General features: G+C 38.9%; 1 protein-coding gene and 1 pseudogene across 1 annotated transcript in view; one reads left to right on the top strand and one right to left on the bottom strand.

The window, feature by feature from the left end:
• The window catches only part of CCDC25 (coiled-coil domain containing 25), a 47,506-nt gene that overhangs the window by 3,274 nt on the left and 24,464 nt on the right, over nt 1-19,768 (top strand). The window contains 2 exon segments of the mRNA XM_036240460.1: nt 2,278-2,325; nt 16,212-16,251. Coding sequence (XP_036096353.1) covers nt 2,278-2,325; nt 16,212-16,251 — 88 coding nt within the window.
• Nucleotides 16,627-17,007, bottom strand: LOC118615479 (annotated as a pseudogene).

The following is a 19,768-nucleotide window of genomic DNA, read 5'->3' as shown; positions in this document are numbered from 1 at the left end:
TCTGATCTGGAGCATTTACTCAGGCTTATCTTTCATGACACTGTTAGTTGAAGAATTATTTTGTAGAATGCCTCTCAGTTTGGGTTAGTAGCAGTTATGTTCTTAATCACCTTATTTTATGGGTCAACCATCCAAACAATCGTGTCATTCTCTTGGTTGTAAGTTAGATAACTTGGCCTACACAGAGACAGCTTTATTTTATTTTAATCATTTAAAAAAATTACTTTTGTTCTGATTGCAAAAACCATCTGTATATTTTGTAAGCAAACTAGCTAAGGTAACTATTGTTAAGATATATATATTTCCATACGTATAAAGAAAAATGGGTGTATATATTGAGAATATATATGTAAACGTGTGTGCATACTCAATTACATATTTATTTTTTACAAACTGAATCTTACTGTATATAGAGACACAAAAATACTGTGTCCCTTTCTTTTCAGTGGGTATATGGCATTTTGTTTATGGATATACTATAATGTGTTTAACCAGTCTTAATTAGTGCTTGGGTTGTAAAAAGAACATCACTGCTTGATGGGGTATTTAATTAGTAGGATATATTCCTAGTGATGACATTATGGGATCAAAAGGGTATACACATATAATATTGCCAGGTTGTACAGAGAGAATCTGAAATACTTTTTTGTTTGATTCCTGCACTTTTGGCATTTGTTATATGCCATGCTAAGTCCTTATCAAGCTAATATAATGCTCAATTATAGATAAGTTTTGTCAACTAGTCAATACAAACATTCTCTCCTTTCAAGGTACTGCCCTCAACTACTTCCATCCCAGTAATTATGGACTGTAGTCATTATAACTGCTAATTGAAGAAATTAGGAGTTTTCCCTCCCCAAGAGAGGCAACTACAATTGATAACTTAAGAAGTGTTTCATTACTGAAAGTACAGGCAACCCCGAATTTTAGAATTTATAATGAAAGAGTGCTGCTCCCTGGCCTTCAGAGCTCTGCCCACATGTGGAGCAACAGCCAACAGACTGCCTAGCCCAACCTTGCACCTGTTTGTCAGGCTTTGTAGACTGAGAACCCAGTAACTACTAATTCAGGAGTTTAGATTCAAATGGGATCAAATAAGTTTGGGTAGACTAGCTTGGAAACCCAGTACCCAGTTAGAATTCCAATTAGGAAACGACTTTTGTTTGACTTCAGATGGAGCATGCCCTGTTTAAAACACACTAGCTCAGTAAATAAATGTCATTCCTAAGGTGAGCCATACCTGGAATATGTGGTTTGGTTTAGGATAGTGGTTCCTAACACTGACTTCACACTAGAATCACTTGGAGATCTTTTTTTTTTTTTTTCTTTATTGATTTTAGAGAGGGAGGAGAGGAGAGGAGAGGAGAAAGAGAGAGAGAGAAACATCGATGAGAGAGAACATCAATTAGCTGCCTCCTGCATGCCCCTTACTGAGGATAGGGCCCACAACCTGGGCATGTGCCCCAACCAGGAACCGAACTGGTGACCTCTTGGTGCATGGGTCGACACTCAACCACTGAGCTACACCGGCTGGGCTCACTTGGAGATCTTTTTAAAAATACCAACGCTCCCAACCTGCGGAGAGTCCCAGGTTTGGTTCCTGCTAGGGGCACATACCAAAAAAAATAAAAATAAAAAATAAAAAAATACCAACGCTCCTCCCTCCCCCATTAGGATTTCATTAGTCTTAAGTGGAGCTGAGGCATAATTAGGTGATTCTCATATGTAATCAAGGTTCAGAGCCACTGATTTAGAAGTTTAAGAGCCTTTTCTCCAGAATGGGACAGGGAGCCCAGTATAATTTGCAGCACCCCTGGAATATAATTTAATATTGGCTAAATAAAATTATGAAAACTAAAACTTGACTAAGTATAGGAACCTATTTTTAAATAATTGAGGTGAAGGTGTTTTGTTTTTTTTTCTTTGAAAATTCTCTTGATGAAGGCAAAAGTATAGGACTGAACTGGAATTGCATTGAACTCTGTCAAGGAAAATAGCTGTTTTTTATTTTAAAAATTTTGTTTGGGCCAGATAATAAATATTTTAGATTTTGTGAGCTGCATCTCTATAGCCTGTGCTTCCTTATTTCGCTTTCTTCAACCTGCTGAAATGTAAAAATCATTCTTGGCTTGAGGGCTGTCCAAAAATAGGGCTGGATTTGGCTTATGGGCCATATTTTTTGCCAACCCCAAGTCTAAGCATTTGTCACTTGTTTTTCCCATGAAACACTTTGGTGATGAAGTTATCTAACCACTTTTTGTTTTTGTTTTGTCTTAGTTAACTCATCTGCTTACACTATTTACATGGGAAAGGATAAATATGAAAGTAAGTTTTCAAAAGCATTTGATTTTGAAATTTCCAGAAGGTAAGTGTTAATTGCCTTTACTCCCTGTGGTTTGTTGGATATAGGTTTTCAGCTACTACTATCTAACCCATTATAAAGAACTCCAAAGGAATAACTTTCCTAGAATTTAGTTATATCAGATAATATTTGAGCTAATGGGACCACCTGTTACTCGTTAGAAAATTGATGAAGAGTTTTGTGGTATCATTTGATTTAGATTGCAATGAATCAGAGGTTAACCTTTGCTAGTTTAGATCAAATAAAAATAATTTGAGACTTGGACTTTGTAAAGATCATTTTCTGCACATTTTTACCACATTTAAGATTAGTGGAAATATGTCTATCGGTTTTCTGAGGCTGAAGGTGGCTTTTTTTTTTTTTAACTTTTTTATTGTTGAGACCATTACAGATGTCCCCATTTTCGCCCCCTTTGCCTGCCTCTACCCAGTCCCTGCCCTCTAAAGATGGCTTTTAAGTCAGGAAACCTTAACAGTTTTTTGTTTTTGTTAATCCTCACCTGAGGATGTTTTTTCCATGATTTTTAGAGTGGAAGGGAGAAAGGAGGGTGGGGATCACATTGATTGATTGCCTCCTTCACGGGCTGGATCTGGGATGGGGCAGGGGATCAAACCTGGAACCCAAGTACAAGCCCTTGACTAAGAATCAAACCCTGTGACCCTTTGGTGTTCGGGCTGACACTCTAACCACTGAGCAACACTAGCCTGGGCACCATGCTTTCAAAATGAAACACATTATTTCATGCTGAACACAATCATGTAACTAAAACAAAAATTTACAAAAATACCGATACCATTTGTTATGCCCTCTGTTTTGAGTTTTATTTCATGTTTTAAAAGCTAGTCTCAGTCTGTTAAATTAATTTTTTGACTCACTAATGAATTTGTACTAAATTTTAAAAGAAGGCCCTGGCCGGTTTGGCTCAGCGGTTAGAGCGTCGGCCTGCAGTCCAGAGAGACCCGGGTTCGGTTCCCGCTAAGGGCATGTACCTCGGTTGCAGTTTGTCCCCGGCCCTGGTTGGTCGTGCGGGTGGCAGCCACTCGATGTGTCCCATTCGCATCGATGTATCTCTCTCTGTTCCTCTTCTCCCTCCCACTCTACCTGAACAAAAAAAAATGGAAAAATGTCCTCGGGTGAGGATAAAAAGAAAGCTTTATAGCCCTGGCCGGTTTGGTTCAGCGGTTAGAACATCGGCCTGCGGTCCGGAGAGACCCGGGTTCGGTTCCCACTAAGGGCACGTACTTCGGTTGCAGTTTGTCCCCGGCCCTGGTTGGTCGTGCGGGTGGCAGCCACTCGATGTGTCCCTTCACGTCGATGTTTCTCACTCTCTCTCCCTCCCACTCTATCTGTACAAAAAATGGAAAAATATCCTTGGGTGAGGATAAAAATAAATAAATAAATAAAAGAAAAACATTGCCTGAGGGGATAACCTTTTTGACTTCAGGAGTGAGGAGGGAGAGAAAAGTGAAGTTCAGTGCTCTTGATCAAGAGAGCAGTGAGTTGACAGCCCAGACCCTCAGATGTGGGAGGTGAGAGAGAAAAGAATGGCAACAAGAACTCTTAGAGAAAATAGCTTGGAAAACCCAGCTGCTTATCTCTCTGGGTAGTGTAATGTTTTGGAAAAGACAGCTCTTAAATCAGGCCAGTTTAGCCCTGGCCGGTTTGGCTCAGCGGTTAGAGCGTCAACCTGCGGTCCTGAGAGACCCGGGTTCGGTTCCCGCTAAGGGCGCGTACCTTGGTTGCAGTTTGTCCCCAGCCCTGGTCGGTCGTGTGGGTGGCAGCCACTCGATGTGTTCCTTTCACATCGATGTTTCTCTCTCTCTGTTCCTCTCTCTCCCTCCCACTCTACCTGAACAATGGGAAAATGTCCTCGGGTGAAGATTAAAAAAAAAAAAAAAAAATCAGGCCAGTTTAGGTTAAAATTCCAGTTCTTTAGCAAACTAGCTATAGTTACTTAACCTCTTTGAACGTCAGATTTGTTAGATGTAAGAAGATCAAGGGATGGTATCTACCTTGCAGGGCTAATGAAGGTTAATGAAAGAGCCTGGGTAAAGTGCCTGTGCCATAGTGGGCACTCAGTAAGTATTAGTTACTATCACAGGAGCTTCTTAGTTCCCCAGAGCTGCTTCCTCCCTCCACTGGGAACACTCCAGGGTGATGACTCTGCCTCAGTAGTCTGAAAGCTGGCTAATTCACTGCAATCACCTTTCTTTAACCTCCAGGTATTGCTTTTCTTTTCTTTTCTAAAACCATCAGTGTCTGTTCTAGGTGCAGTTTGAAACTGAAAACAGTTTAAATTTGATCCTTTAAAAGAGGCAAGTATAACATTCTTCAGTATGAGACATTTGACATTAATGAAATAAATAAGGCCAAAATTTTTAAAATGTCAAAGAGCAGTGATGTAATGATATCGTTAATATATGTATACTTACTTATTTTTAAAATGACATGCATAATATATGGCATATATGATATATAATAATGTGATAGGTATTGTTATGTAGTTTAGAACCTTGCTATACCACTGGTTGCTATAAAGCCAAATCAGTATAAGCAAAACTATTACATCTTAGCCAAGAGGAAAAAACAAAACAGAATAATGTAACTCATTTATAAACAGTGTTTTTTTTTAATAATGAATTTATGACACTGACTGGGTGTGACTTTATAGAGAAGCTGTTCACACTATATTCAAACCTTGGTTCTCAAACGTCTCCTTGAACAGTTTGGTTCTTGACCAAGTTGTTCATGGTGTGTTTGTGAGTGTGTATCTTGTGGGGGGTGTCTTGGTTGTCAAACAAAACTTGGGTTATTGACCTGACAACCCTTTTATGCTGACACCTGTATGATCAGTCACACGTCTCTCAGGTGACAAACGAGATAATTTGCGAGTATGAATCAGTTTACTGCTAAATCTCACAACATTAATATCTTGAGAAATTGTGCTGTGAATATTTTCATGTGTTTTGCTTTTGTTGCTGGAATGGATTACTTCAGTTTACATGATTTCTAATGAGAAAAATTGGTTTGGTTTTTTTAACAAATCGCTTCTCAAACAGCCTTCTGGAACAAATTAAGTTTAAGAACTGAGGTTCCACTGTATATCAATACTAGAGTTTTATATTTTTCCTAGTAACCCATAAATTGTCATAGATAATTTGTATTTTTCTCATAGCATTCTCCTGATGAATTAGCTGAAGAGAGGATGCTACCTCCTATATTACATTGAACAGTATGGCACAGTTATAAGAGCCATGGTTACATCTACAGTAGATATGAATCCAAACCTGACCAAATCTACTTTTCTTTCTATCACATCAAGTTTGCTAACCCAAGACTGAGATGACTGAGAAGCACCTAAAGCAGAGCTGCAGGTTTCACACTATGCAGCACAGGGTTGAACAGGTTTTACAGGGGTGGGGGCAGGGAGTGGTAGTATTTCTTACAATGAAGAGCTGCCTTGGTTCTGGTTCACACTGGTGGACTACCAGTGGTGCTGACTGACCTGAAGCAGCTGTGCCAGTGACATTGCCCCATGTCTCTTATTCCTTCCATTTGGGTTTACTGTTTGCTGGGTCTATTTGTGTCAGCCTCTGTGAGTATCCAAAGAGGAAGATTTAGTCTGTATTTTCACAGTATTCAGGTGGAGGGAAACACTAACACAATTACAGTCAAACCTCAGTTCTGGCATCTTGAACAGTTCCCTTCTCCACCAAGTTGTTCATGGAAAAAATATCTTGGCTGTGGAACAAAACTCTACCTGGGAGCCCTTTCCATGCTGATATATCAGCATGACAGAAAGCTTCTCTCAGGCAGCTAACAGGGGATAATGCTTTTGTTGCTGGTGAAATGGATGATTAGCAATGATTAGCACAACTTTAAAACATAAAGAGGCCGTCAAGAGTGTTAATGTTGCTAAGGGTGTGAAAGAAACAATGATGACAGGCAATTGAAGAGGTAGAAAAACTGTTGTTAATTTGGATAAATGAAAATCAGTTAGCTGGTGACAGTAATTCCAAGGCAGTGATTTGTGAAAAAGTGGAGATGCTGCATGCCACCCTGAAAAACACCCCTGGAACGAGTGCTGAAAGTGATTCCTTTAAGGCTAGTAGGGAGTGGTTCCATAAATTTAAGAAAAGAAGTGTTTGTTTATAGATTAAACAGTACACGAGGCATGTACTGTATATAAGAAAGGTTAAAACAGGGAATCATTTGTGGATCTGGAACAGATTAATTCAATTCACATTGTTTTTTTAATTAATTAATTTTATTACAGATATTTCTTCTTTTTCCCCCATTGACAACCTCCTCCCCACTCCCAACACCCCCTTTGCAGTATTATTTTCTATGTCTACTGGTTATGCATATATGCATATAAGTTCTTCCACGCCTCCTCCCCTTTTCCTCTGAGGTTAGTCAGTCTGATCCTTACTTCTGTGTCTCTGGGTCTATTTTGTTCATCAGCTTATTTTGTTTATTATATTCTAAAAATAAGTGAGATCATGTGATACTTGTCTTTCTCTGATTGGCATATTTCGCTTGGCGTAATACTCTCCAGGTCCCTCCATGTCATCTCAAAGGATAAGAGATCTTTCTTCCTTACACATGCTTAGTATTCCATTGTGTATATGTACCACAGCTTTTTTATCCACTCATCTATTGATCGACACTTGGGCTGTTTCCAGATCTTAGCGATTGTAAATAGTGCTGCTATGAACATCAGGGTACAAATATTCTTTCTGATTGGTGTTTCAGGCTTCTTAGGGTATAGTCCTAGAAGCGGGATCACTGGGTCAAATGGCACTTTAATTTTTAATTTTTTGAGGTAACACCATATTGATTTCCATAGTGGCTGCACCAGTCTGCATTCTCACCAGCAGTGTACTAGAGTCCCCTTTTCTCCACACCCTCCCCAGAACTTTGTTGCTTGATGATTTGTTGATGGCGGCCATTCTGGGAGGTGTGAGATGATACCTCATTGTTGTTTTAATTTGCATCTCTCTGATGATTAGTGACATTGAGCACTTTTTTTTTTTTTCATAAGACTCCTGGCCATTTGTATGTCCTGTTTGGAAAGGTATCTATTTAGCCCCCCTTTTTGGATTATTTGTCTTCCTTTTGTTGTATGAGTACTCTATATATTTTGGAAATTAACCCCTTATCTGATGTATCATTGGCAAATATGTTCTTCAGAAAGTGAAACCATTTTAATGCTGGTTTCTTTTGCTGTGCAGAAGCTTTTTAGTTTGATGTAGTCCCATTTATTACTTTTTTCCTTTATTTATCTTGACCTAGACAATGTATCAGTGAAAAGTCTGCTGTATATGTGATGTCTGAGATTTTGCTGCCTACGTTTTCTAGGATTTTTATGGTTTCATAAGTGACATTTAAGTCTTTTATCCATTTTGAGTTTATTCTTGTGTATGGTGTAAGTTGGTGGTCTAGTTTCATTTTTTTGCATGTACCTGTCCAATTTTCCCAACACCATTTATTAAAGAGGCTGTCTTTACTCCACTGTATGCTCTTGCCACCTTTGTCAAATATTAATTGAGCATGATGTCTTGGGTCAGTTTCTGGATTCTCTGTTCTGTTCCATTGATCTATATGTCTGTTCTTGTGCTAGTACCAGGCTGTTTTGATTACTTACAGTGGCTATGTAGTATAACCTGATATTTGGTAATGTGATCCTCCTACTTTATTCTTCTTTTTCAAGATTGCTGTGGCTATTTGGGGTCTTTTTGGTTCCATATAAACTTTTGGAGTAATTGTTCTAGTTCTGTGAAATATGTAGTTGGTATTTTTTATCCTCACCCGAGGATATTTTTTCATTTATCATCAAATAGAGTGGGAGGGAGGGAGAGAGAGCGAGAGAAACATTGATGTGATAGAGACACATCGACTGGTTGCCTCCTGCAAGACCCTGGCCAGGGCCGAGGACGAACCGCAACCTAAGAATGTGCCCTTGACCGGAATTGAACCCATGACTCATTGGTCCACAGACCAACAATCTAACCGCTGAGCCAGACTGGACAGGGCTAGAGTTGGTATTTTAATGGGGATTGCACTGAATCTATAGATTGCTTTGAGTAGTAAGAACATTTTAATGATGTTAATTATTCCAATCTATGAACAAAGTATATGTTTCCACTTTTTTATAGCTTCCTCTATTTCTTTTTTCAATGTCCTGTAGTTTTCTGCAAACAGGTCCTTTACATCTTTGGTTAAGTTTATTCCTAGGTATCTTAATTTTTTTGTTGCAGTAGTAAATGGGAGTGTTTTTTTAGTTTCTCTTTCTGTATGTTCATTATTGGTGTATAAAAATGCCACACATTTCCGGATGTTGATTTTGTATCCTGCTACTTTGCCACATTCATTTATTAAATTTAGTAGTTCTTTTCATGGTATTAGGGTTTTCTGTGTACAATATCATGTTATCTGTGAATAATGATAGTTCACTTCCTCCTTTCCAGTTTGGATCCCTTTTATTTTTTTCTTCTTGTCCGATTGCTGTGGCTGAGCCTTCCAGTACTAGGTTGAATAAGAGTGGCAAAAGTGAACATTTCTGTCCTATTCCCTTTCTTAAGGGAAATGCTTATAGTTTTTGCCCATTGAATATGATGTTGGCTGTACATTTGTCATATATGACCTTTATTTTTTTGAAGTATGATACTTCTATTCCCACTTTGCTGAGAGTTTTTATCAAAAATGGGTGCTGGATTTTGTCAAATGCTTTTTCAGCATCTATTGATATGATCATATGATTTTTATCTTTAATTTTGTTTATGTGATGTATCACATTTATTGATTTATGAATATTGTACTAGCCTTGCATTCCTGGCATAAATCCCACTTGGTCGTGGTGTATAATTTAAAAAAATATATTGCTGTATCCAGTTTGCTAAGATTTTGTTGAGGATTTTGGCATCTGTTCATCAGGAATATTGGCCTGTGATTCTCTTTCCTTGTAGTGTTTGTATCTAGTTTTGGGATTAGGATTATATTGACCTCATAAAAAGAGCTTGGAAATCATCCTTCCTCTTGAATTTTTTGGGTTAGTTTGAAGAGAATAGGTGATAGTTCTTCTTTGAATGCTTGGTAAAACTCCCCTGTGAAGCCATGCAGACAAGAGCTTTTGGTTGCTGGGAGTTTATTGATTACTGCTTCTATTTCTTTCCTTAATTGTTATTGGTCTGTTCAGGTTTTCTGACTCTTCCCAGTTGAGTTTTGGAAGACTATATGATTCTAAGAATTTTTTCATTTTGCCTAGGTTGTCGAATTTGTTGGCATATAATTGTTCATAGTATTTTCTTTCAACCCTTTGTATTTCTGTGGTGTCAGTTGTTACTTCACCTTTTTCACTTCTTATTTTATTTTTTGGGTCCTCTCTCTTTGTTTCTTGGTGAGTCTGGCTAAAGGTTGATCAATCTTGCTTATCTTTTCAGTAGACCAGCTCTTGGTTTCATTGATCTTTTGTATTGTTTTTTTCATCTCTATGTCATTTATTTTCTCTCTAATCTTTATTATTTCCTTCTTTCTACTAACTCTGGGTTATTCTTTCTGTTCTCTTTCTAAATATTTAAGTTGTAGGGTTAGATAGTTTATTAGAATTTTTTTTGTTTCTTGAGGTAGGCCTGTATTGCTGTGAACTTCCCTCTCAGGACTGCTTTTGCTGTGTCTCATAGATTTTGTGTTTTGGTGTGTTCATTTTCATTAGTTTCTAGGAAGTTTTTTCTTTCTTTCTTGATCTCATGGGTAACCCATTCATTGTTTAATAACATGATATTTAGCCTCCACATGTTTGAATGTTTTTGAATGTTTTTATTGTAATTGATTTCTAATTTCATGCCATTGTGATCCAAGAAGATGCTTGATATGATTTCATTCTTCTTGAATTTGTAGAAACTTACTTTGTGTCCTGAAATGTGGTCTATCTTTGAGAATGTTCTGTGTGCACTTGAGAAAAATGTATAATCTGCAGCTTTGGGGTGAAATGGTTTGTAAATATTAATTAAATCCAACTAATCTACTGTGTCATTTGGGGATTCTGTTTCTTTGTTAATTTTTTGTCTAGAAGATCTACCCAGTGGTGTCAGTGAGATTTTAAAGTTATCTACTATGATTGTATTTCTATTGGTCTTTCCTTTGAAGTTCTCCAGAAGCTTTTAAATATATTTTGGTACTCCTATATTTGGTGCATATATGTTTACTGGGTTTATATCCTCTTATTGGATCAAGCCTTTTAATATTATGTAGTGACCTTCTTTGTCTCTTATTATGCCCCTCATTTTGAAAGCTATCTTATCAGATGTAAGTATTGCTGCACCAGCATTGTGTTTTTTGTTTTTTTGTTTTTTCATTTTCATTTGCCTGGAAAATTTTTTTCCACCCCTTTACTTTTACCCTCTGTGAGTCTTGTTGTGAGGTGGGTCTCTTGTAGACAGCATATATGTGGTCGTGTTTTCTTATCCATTTAGCTACCCTATGTCTTTTGATTGGAGCGTTTAAGCCATTTATATTTAAGGTTATTATTGATAGGTACTTATTTGTTGCCATTTAATTTTATGCCTGTGTTCCTCTATTTTGTTGTCTTCTTACAACAGTCCCTTTAGCATTTCTTGCAGTGCTGCTTTGGTGGTAGTAAATTACTTTAGCCTTTTTGTGTCTGTGAAGCTCTTTATTATACCTTTAATTTTGAATGACAGCCTTGCTGGGTAGATAGTCTTGGATTCAGACCCTTGCTTTTCATTACTTTGTATACTCATGCCACTCCCTTCTGACCTGCAGTGTTTCTGTTGAAAAATCAGCTGACAGTCTAATGTGAGCTCCCTTGTAGGTAACTTTCTGTCTCTCTCTTGTAGCCTTTAAGATTCTTTTTTGTCTTTAATGTTTGCCATTTTAATTATGATGTGTCTAGCTGTGGGTCTTTTTGGATTCATCTTTCTTGGGAGTGTCTGTGTTTCCTGGACTTGTATGACTTTTTTCTTCACCACATTAGGGAAATTTTCTGTCACTATTTCTTCAAACAGGTTCTCTAGTCCTTTCTCTGACTCTTCTCCTTCTGGTACCCCTATGATGTGAATGTTGTTAAATTTTGTGTTGTGCCAAAGGTCCCTATTTGGGGGTGTTTATTCTACCTGTCTTCTAACTCACTAATTTGGTCTTTAGCTTCTAATCTGCTATTGAATTCCAAGGTATTTTTTATATCAGCTATGTCATTCTTTATTTCCACTTGATTTTTATTCATAGCTTCTACCTCTTTTTTTTTTTTATGCTGACGTAGTTCCCATTGAGCTCTTTATAATACTCATTAAGTTGCTTGTAGTTCTCACTAAGTTGTTTGAGCACCCTTAAAACCATTGCTTTGAATTCTTTATCTGACAAATTGCTTGCTTCCATTTCATGTAATTACTTTTCTGGTGATTCCTCCTTTTCTTTCATTTGGGGATTGTTTCTCTGTCTCACCATTTTAGCAGTCTGGTAGTTCCGAGCCAGGTGAGGCATGTTGTGACATGTAGGCAGGTCGGTGTGTATCAGATAAGACTGCTGTGCCTCCCATATTAGTCTGGTGAGTGGCACCCCTTGTCTACTCTGGGTCCTGGAGAATTAAAAGCTGGTGGCTTATGTTGGTCTGTCATAGGTGCTTCTGTCATGGGTCCTGCTGGCGTGCTGTTGGGGTGCTTAGGTCCTCAGGTACCTCTACTGCCTGGTGGGGCTCTGCTCCAGAGCCAGTCACTGCTGCTGTCAGGGACGGTGCTCTGCTCCCAAGCTGGCACTAATGCTGCTGGGGATGGTGCTCGGCTCCCAAACTGACTGCTATTGCTGTTGGGGACAGTGCTCAGTTTCCAAGCCTTGCTGTTGTTGGGGGTGGGGCTTTGCTCCTGAGCCAGCTTCTGCTACTGCTGCTGGGGGTGGTGGTGGCTTCTGAATCTCAGTGCTGCTTCCGGGAGCAGGTACCTTGACATTGCCAGTACTGTGCTGGTCCACGTTGGCACAGTGGGCGCCACTGGTCTGATGGTGCAAGGCACACTGGTGGCCTCAGGTTGCTGAGCCCTAGCTGCTCCCTGCTGCCTCCTCCTCCTCCTCCCTGCTGCCTCCTTTTGGAAGACCCAGCAGATCTTCCAAAATGGCAGGGCCTTCCAGTCCCCAGCAGGGAGAAGCACCCTGATAAGCTCCATATAGCAATAGCTGGCTGGTCACCCATCCACAGCACCGGAACCCTCTGCCCTAAGTTTCCACACTGCTGCATGGTTGCTCATCCATCCTCACATCTACTCACACACTCTCTCTCACACTTGCTCATGCTCTCACATACTCACCCTCACTTCGGTCCTGCTTGCCACCATATTTGAAAACACATTGTTCTAATGGGAAAAAAATGATTTGGTGTTTGAACAAATCGCTTTTCCAACAGCTTTCTGGAACAAATTAAGTTTGAGAATCGAAGTTCCACTGTATGGATCAGTTTTGCCATGAACTTCATATTGCTTTAAAAAGTAAAAATCTGTCCTCGCTAGTTTTCTCAGTGGTTAGAGCATTGGCCTGTGGATCAGAGAGTCCCAGGTTTGGTTCCCAGTAAGGGCACATATCTAGCATGTGGTTCGTCCCCAGCCCCGGTCAGGGTCATGTGGGTGGAAACCAGTCAGTGTGTCTCTCTCACAGTGATGTTTCTTTCTCTTTCTTCCTTCCTCTCTCCCTCCCACTCTATCTGAAAATAAAAGCAAAAATGTCCTTGGGTGAGGATAAAAAAAAAAGTAAAATCTATAAAAAAGTATGAGCAAAATACATTAATATTAATAGCAAATACTGTAAAGGTGGAGGGAGCAGAGAGAGTAGGGAAAGCTGAGAAGGCTTTGTGGAGGAATAGATTAGGAAGGGCTGGATTTTGGAACCCTTTATATATTTGTTTGTTTCTTTTTGTGTGTGAAATCCTTTAAATGTCCTGTGGAATAATTATATCTAATTCTAGATATATAAGAAATATAAATCTAGATATAGAATTTATGTCTACATGTGTCAATTTAGATTCTATCTGGAGTCCGCTGGAGTGATGTTTTTGTTTGTTTGTTTTTAATCCTCACCCGAGGACATTTTTGAATTTATCTTCAGATAGAGCAGGAGGGAGAGAGGGAGGAAGAGAGAGAGAGAGAAACATCAGTGTGAGAGAGACACATCGAGTGGTTGCCACCCACAAGACCCCAACTGGGGCTGGGAACAAACTGCAGCCAGGGTACATGCCCTTAGCAGGACCCGAACCCAGGACTCTCCGGTCCGTGGGCTGATGCTCTAACCACTGAACAAACCAGCCAGGGCTGGAGTGGTGCTTTGTTGTCATTAAAATATATGTAGGCCATGGCTGGTTTGACTTAGTGTTTGGAGCATTGGGCTATGGACCAAAGAGTTGCGGGTTTGATTCCGGTCAAGGGCATGTAACTTGGTTGCAATTTGATCCCCAGCCCTGGTTCAAGTCATGTGGGAGGCAGCCAATCGATATGTCTCTTTCACATCGATGTTTCTGTCTCCCTCCCAACTCTGTCTGAAAAATCAATGGAAAAATATCCTTGGGTGAGGATTAAAAAAATATATATCTTATACACATATGTAGGAGAAAATTTATGTATAGACCAGCTTTTGCCCAAGAACTCTTGGGGTCATTTGGAGGCATCAACTTTCCTTGTCTGCTTTGTAAGAAAGGCATAACATTTTAATTTATTATTTATTTATTTAAATAAGTTGCAGCACAGAACAGCAGTAAAGCATAGGGTCAAACTCCCCCCCCCCCCCCGTTATTTATTTATTTATTTATTTTTAGAGAGAAAGAGAGAGAGAGAAACATCAACTAGCTCCCTCCTACTGGTCCCCCACTGGGAATTGAGCTGAAACCTGGGCATGTGCCTTGACTGGGAATCATCCAGCAACCTTTCCCTGCAAGGGACGATGCCCAACCAACTGAGCCACACTGGCCAGGGCAGAAAAGTATAACATATTTAAAGTACCCTGTCCTGTAGTGCTCCCTAGCACATCACACTTACTTTAAATAGCCTCGATGACTTCAGAGTAAGGGCTGGATCGAATATAAATGAATTTTTGATTGGATTATTTGCTTTCACTAAAAAAGCTTTCAGGTGTGTTACTTTTATAAACCAGCAGGTGTCACCAGGGAGCCAAACATTGCCTGAGGAAGAGGTTTTTAGATTTCCCTTTACTTGTTCTGATAATCTATTGGCTATTTGCTCAGCATCCCACTTAAGCTAGTAGAAAGCCCTTCAGAAATCTCATGTTGTCTGCAATGCTAAGAGTACCCTCATCCAAAGTTATCATTCTTTTGCTTTTCTGGGATATAAATACCCCATTAAAGTTAGATTATACTTTCTTAGGTACATTTTATTTATTTATTTTTTATATTTTTTTCTTTATTGATTTTAGAGAGAAAGAGAGAGAGAGAAACATCAATGAGAGAGAACATTGATTGGCCACCTCCTGCATTCTCCCTGCTGGGGATTAGGCCCACAACCTGGGCATGTACCCTGACTGGGAATTGAACTGGTGACCTCTTGGTGCATGGGTCGATGCTCAACCAGTGAGCCACACCGGTCGGGCTCTTAGGTACATTTAAATCATATACGAATTATTTTGTTTACCTTACAATTTTTAACTTATTCATAGAACTTTTAGTTTTTTATTAAAACTATTTTTTAAAATTGTTTTGAGAGAGGGAGAAACAGAGAAACATTGATTTGTTGTTCTATTTATTTATGCACTCATTGGTTGATTTTTGTATGTGTCCTGACTGGGGATTGAACCTGCAATGTTGGCGCATGGGGACAACACTCTAACTGAACTACCCAGTCAGGGCCAAATAACTTTTTTAAATCTTATTTTATTTTTCCTAACATACGTACTTTAAAATTTTAAATAGTAACAAAATATTTGTAATAAAAAAATTCATCCTAATTCATTTTTTTCAATACCCATGTTCCAACCCCCAAGACATTACTTTTAACGTGTAGCTACTTCTTCTGTTTTATTTTTATTTTCATATGTGACAGAATTTTAGGTGAATTTTATTTTCTTTTTTATACTTCTGGTGTTTGCTTTATTCCCTAATTTTCTGCATTTTTATAATGGAGAGGTGTGTTTTGTTTTGTTTTTTTAAGAAGTAAAATATAATCCATTGGTTTTAAAATTTTAGCAAAACCATTTTAACATATAAGTATTATTACAGTGAATCAATTTTCTTAGACATCATCTAACTTCTCAGCTGCTCCGATTTATCGGTTTTTGTGGTTTTTTTTTTGTTAATCCTCCCTCACCCAAGAATATCTTTCCATTGATTTTTAGATAGAGTGAAAGGTGGGAAAGGAGAGACAGAGAGAGAGGGAGAGACATCGATGTGAGAGAGGCACGTCAATCGGTTGCCTCCCACATGACCCAGGCATTGGGGGTCAAACCTGCAACCCTACTACATGCCCTTGGCTGGGAATGGGACCCTTGATTCTTTTATCTGAGGGCTGATTCTCTAACCACTGAGCAAAACCTGAGCCAGACTGGCCAGGGCTATCAGTTTTATTGTCTTCACATAGAAATATCTCTGAACTTTAGATTCTAAGTATTATAAAAATTTTTAACTATAATTGCCCGGTTGTAAAAAGTATTTTAATAAAATTTTCAAGCATTAAAGTCTCTCTGAATTACTCTTTTCTTCTAAGGGAGAAGAAGAAATTTACTAAGAGAGGGGGAAAAGTTGTGGAAAGGATTGTTATTTCTCCCTTTCCAATTATCTATAAACTCTGGCATATCTTCATTTGACAGTTTTTTTACCTTTTCTTTGTTCTCTTGTATCTCCCTGTAGATGAGGATCTAATAAAGTATGGCTGGCCTGAAGATATTTGGTAAGTTATCATTTTGGTTCTGCTTTCAGTAGATCATAATTTACTTTCTTAGACCTGGCCAACCACCTGACTCTTATGATTCAAACTAGAACTAATGTTTTATATTTTGTTTATGAACATTTGATGGTAAATAGCTGATTGCCAGCTCCCTTCATTTATAATTACCATCTAAACTGGAAATGATGCCTTAGGGTTAGATCTCAGACCTGTGAAGGTCTAGATCTCAGACCTGTGAAGGTCTCTGGAACATAGGCTTTCTTTTATCTCCTATGTCTCTCAGATTCTGTCAAGGGGGATAAGAGTGGCAATACCTGTTATATAGTTATCTTATGTAAATTTTCTTTTTTTTGAGAAACAGAAGCCAAGTTTATTTGTTCATTTCTTGCATTTGAAATACTCCTCAATGAGATTCTTTGCCATAGTCCTTAACCACCACACAACTGCAACCACTTTACGGGGTTTTCCCTGTCTGTTGATTTTGCAGAGGCCTACCCATTCTTCTAGTTTCTTGTTGTCGTCAACCTCAGTGAGGTTGATTTGGTGTTCCGCACAAAGGGCCTCCACCAACTTAACCTACATAGGCTCATCACAGTTGGATGCAAATGCACGAAGGTGGTCTTGGCGCTTGTCTAAGGCTTTGGCAGCTTTGCAAATTCTGCGCACTAGGCCATCGTGGATGAGGGCCGTCTTCAGCACCTCCTGTAAAGCAGTGTTAATGTCCATTACACTTCCAGCAGCAATATCTTCCCCGGCCATGGCAGGGGTTGTGGGTAGAGCTGAATCTTCAATGCACCCAAACCTCCGCCTTCGCGCAACTCCACGGCGACAGGGAAAGAGCACCTTTTGTAAATTTTTTTTTTTTGGGTACGTGCCCCTAGTGGGAACTGAACCTGGGACTCTGGTCCGCAGGCCAATGCTCCGACTGCTAAGCCAAACCAGCCAGGACCCTTTTGTAAATTTTTAACATGTCAGGTTTGAGGCAGAAATATCTTCATAGAAAAGGTTATATAGTCAGATGCACCATGAAAGTCAATTTACCACAGCCTATTACCTGACATTTAAGAAAAAATTAAGCAGAAGAGAAATTTTCAGTTTACGAAGTACATCCCATGTATTATGATTTGGGTTTTCATTTTGTTAACATTGGCTGTACCCAAACTGGTATCTGCTGATACCGAGACACCCTTTACCCTTTGACACTCTTTAATAGACTTGAGGTTAAAGACTGTTGTTGAAAGTGATTGACTTACTTTCAGAGCTATTTGAGGTCTGATGTAACCCGAAAGAGCCCTAAATTTAAGACCTGTTCTGGTGCGTAAACTCAATCCTGGAAACATTCCTGGGCGTGCTAAGGAGGATGCTGTGATTTACATTCCAGGGCATATTTTCCTGGTTCACTGCTTCACTCTGGTACTTTACCTCTGAATGTCAGCATCTGAGTTTATACCAGGAAACCTTCTGAGGTGCCTTTAAGCAGGGGATTTTCCTAGGACAAAATGAGAATGGAACTAAATTCATCTTTAAACAAAGGAAAATAGAAATAGTGTATGTTAGTAACCTCCTTAATGAGAGATCCCACTTGAAGAAGTTAAATGACTCAGCTTCTGGGACCCTGCATCTCTTTATCCACAGGTCATTGATTCTCATTTATTTAACGTTGTAGTCTCTGCACTCAGTAGTGATTAAACAGGGAGAGGAAGATAAAACAGAAGAGGGAAATAGTGGGCAGAATTTAAACTTTGAGTAAGCATTTTGGGAGGTTTGGAAAGGTTTTTTTTAAGGAAACTCGCTCAAGATAGTTTATTTACAGAGTTGGCCTTTTAGCAAAGGCCCATGCTTTTATGCATCTAGGTAGAGGTATACATACCTGAAGTTGGTGTATATTGGCAGTGATATACCCGTGTGTGTTTTAATACTTTGACTACTTATGTATGAATCCGTTAGATATATATTGAATTATTTGTGAATTTCTTTTGGTAAAATTCTACATCAGAGACCTTTAAGAACAATCAGAATACAATTGAGCTATTATGGGTATAAAGGAGAGTTGTTGTAAATAGAGAAGTGGCTTAAAGCAAGTTGGAATGGGAGAAGTTACTTCTCAATTGAGCTTGCTTATTAATGGAGTATTTTCCTAAGATCCTGAAAGAGGGTGATGAGATACAATTTCTAGATTTGCAAAAAAACCATTTTCTGGTGGAAAAATGCCAAGCTGAAGATGATAATCTGTCGGACTCTCTTACATGGAAATGCAAATGAGTCAGTGAACCAGTTAGAGAAGAATAAATCAAACTAAGATGTTATACTCATTTCTAGCTATCAGTGATGGTTAAGAATAAAACCTAGCATTGTCATAGGCTGCCAAAAATGTGTAATATTTTTCTGGATCCAAGTGACTATCAAGATGCTTAACCTCAAAAAGAGGACATTAGAAACAGCATGATCTTAACCTTTATATAGAATCACACTGTGTGAATGTGTGACCATTTCACTTTTAAAAAATACATTAGCACTAAGAAAATGTCTAGAGAAATATATAATCGTATGTAATGGTGCCTCTTTAGGGTTTTACTGTACATTCTTCAGTTTGGAAAGGTAAGGACTAAGGAGATGACTAAAGTTAACAGAATCAAAGAGTGACAATCGTGTTATTGTTTGATGCTAGGATTCTGGGGGCATCTTTGGGTGTTGGAAGAGAGACAGTCAACTTCAACTTTGGCGAATTGTAAATGTGAAAAGCTTAACATACCAAAATGTTCGGTCAGGTGAAAAAAAAATAGTACATTTAAAAAGATTTAATTAAATTGGTGGATGATAGAGTCTTAATGAAAGTTAACTTTAGGATGTGGGGGTAGGAGGGCAGTCTGAATGTTTACAGGACATGTCATAAAGGGCAATCACCATGCTCTCCCGGGAGACATATTAGTGTCATTGCCAAGTATAAGGCTGGGTCTGAGACTGACCCATTTTATGATGTGTCTGTTTCCTGTCTTCATTCCTCACCTTACTCTTCCAACTATGCTTGACTTACTCTTTCGATTGTTTTGCCATTGCTTGAAACTCAGGATGTCCCTTCATCTTTTTCTCTAAACTGGTGTCCATTCCAACTGTAAGGTGTTTCTGTCAGTGGTGCTGCAAGTCTCCCAGGCTTGCAGCATTGGAGTCTTGCCAATGACTTTCATTCTCACCTCTTCTCAAATGAAATTCCTTTCCCTGTTTTCTCTAAGTTCTGTGCTTTAGTCAGGGACCCACCAAATCTCAGTTTGCCAGGGAAGCCTTTTGTCACTGGTGATAGCACACTGTCACTTGAAATAGCACCCATTCCAGGGCATATAATACTTATTGTCTCTGCTACTCATCTTGACATGTAGTCTCTCACAGCTGCAGAATTTCCCATGTTTATCTTCTCTCTCCCAGTTGATGGTGAACCCTGTGGAGATGGTGACTGTGTTTTATACTCTCATGGTGCTTAGCATCGTCATAGGCACTGAGTTAATACTTTTTGGATTGGAATGCT

The sequence above is a fragment of the Molossus molossus genome, unplaced genomic scaffold (genome assembly GCF_014108415.1).
Source record: "Molossus molossus isolate mMolMol1 unplaced genomic scaffold, mMolMol1.p scaffold_m16_p_4, whole genome shotgun sequence".
NCBI classification, from domain to species: domain Eukaryota; kingdom Metazoa; phylum Chordata; class Mammalia; order Chiroptera; family Molossidae; genus Molossus; species Molossus molossus.
The sequence above is the reverse complement of the archived record's forward strand: the minus strand, read 5'-3'. Positions and strand labels throughout refer to the sequence as shown.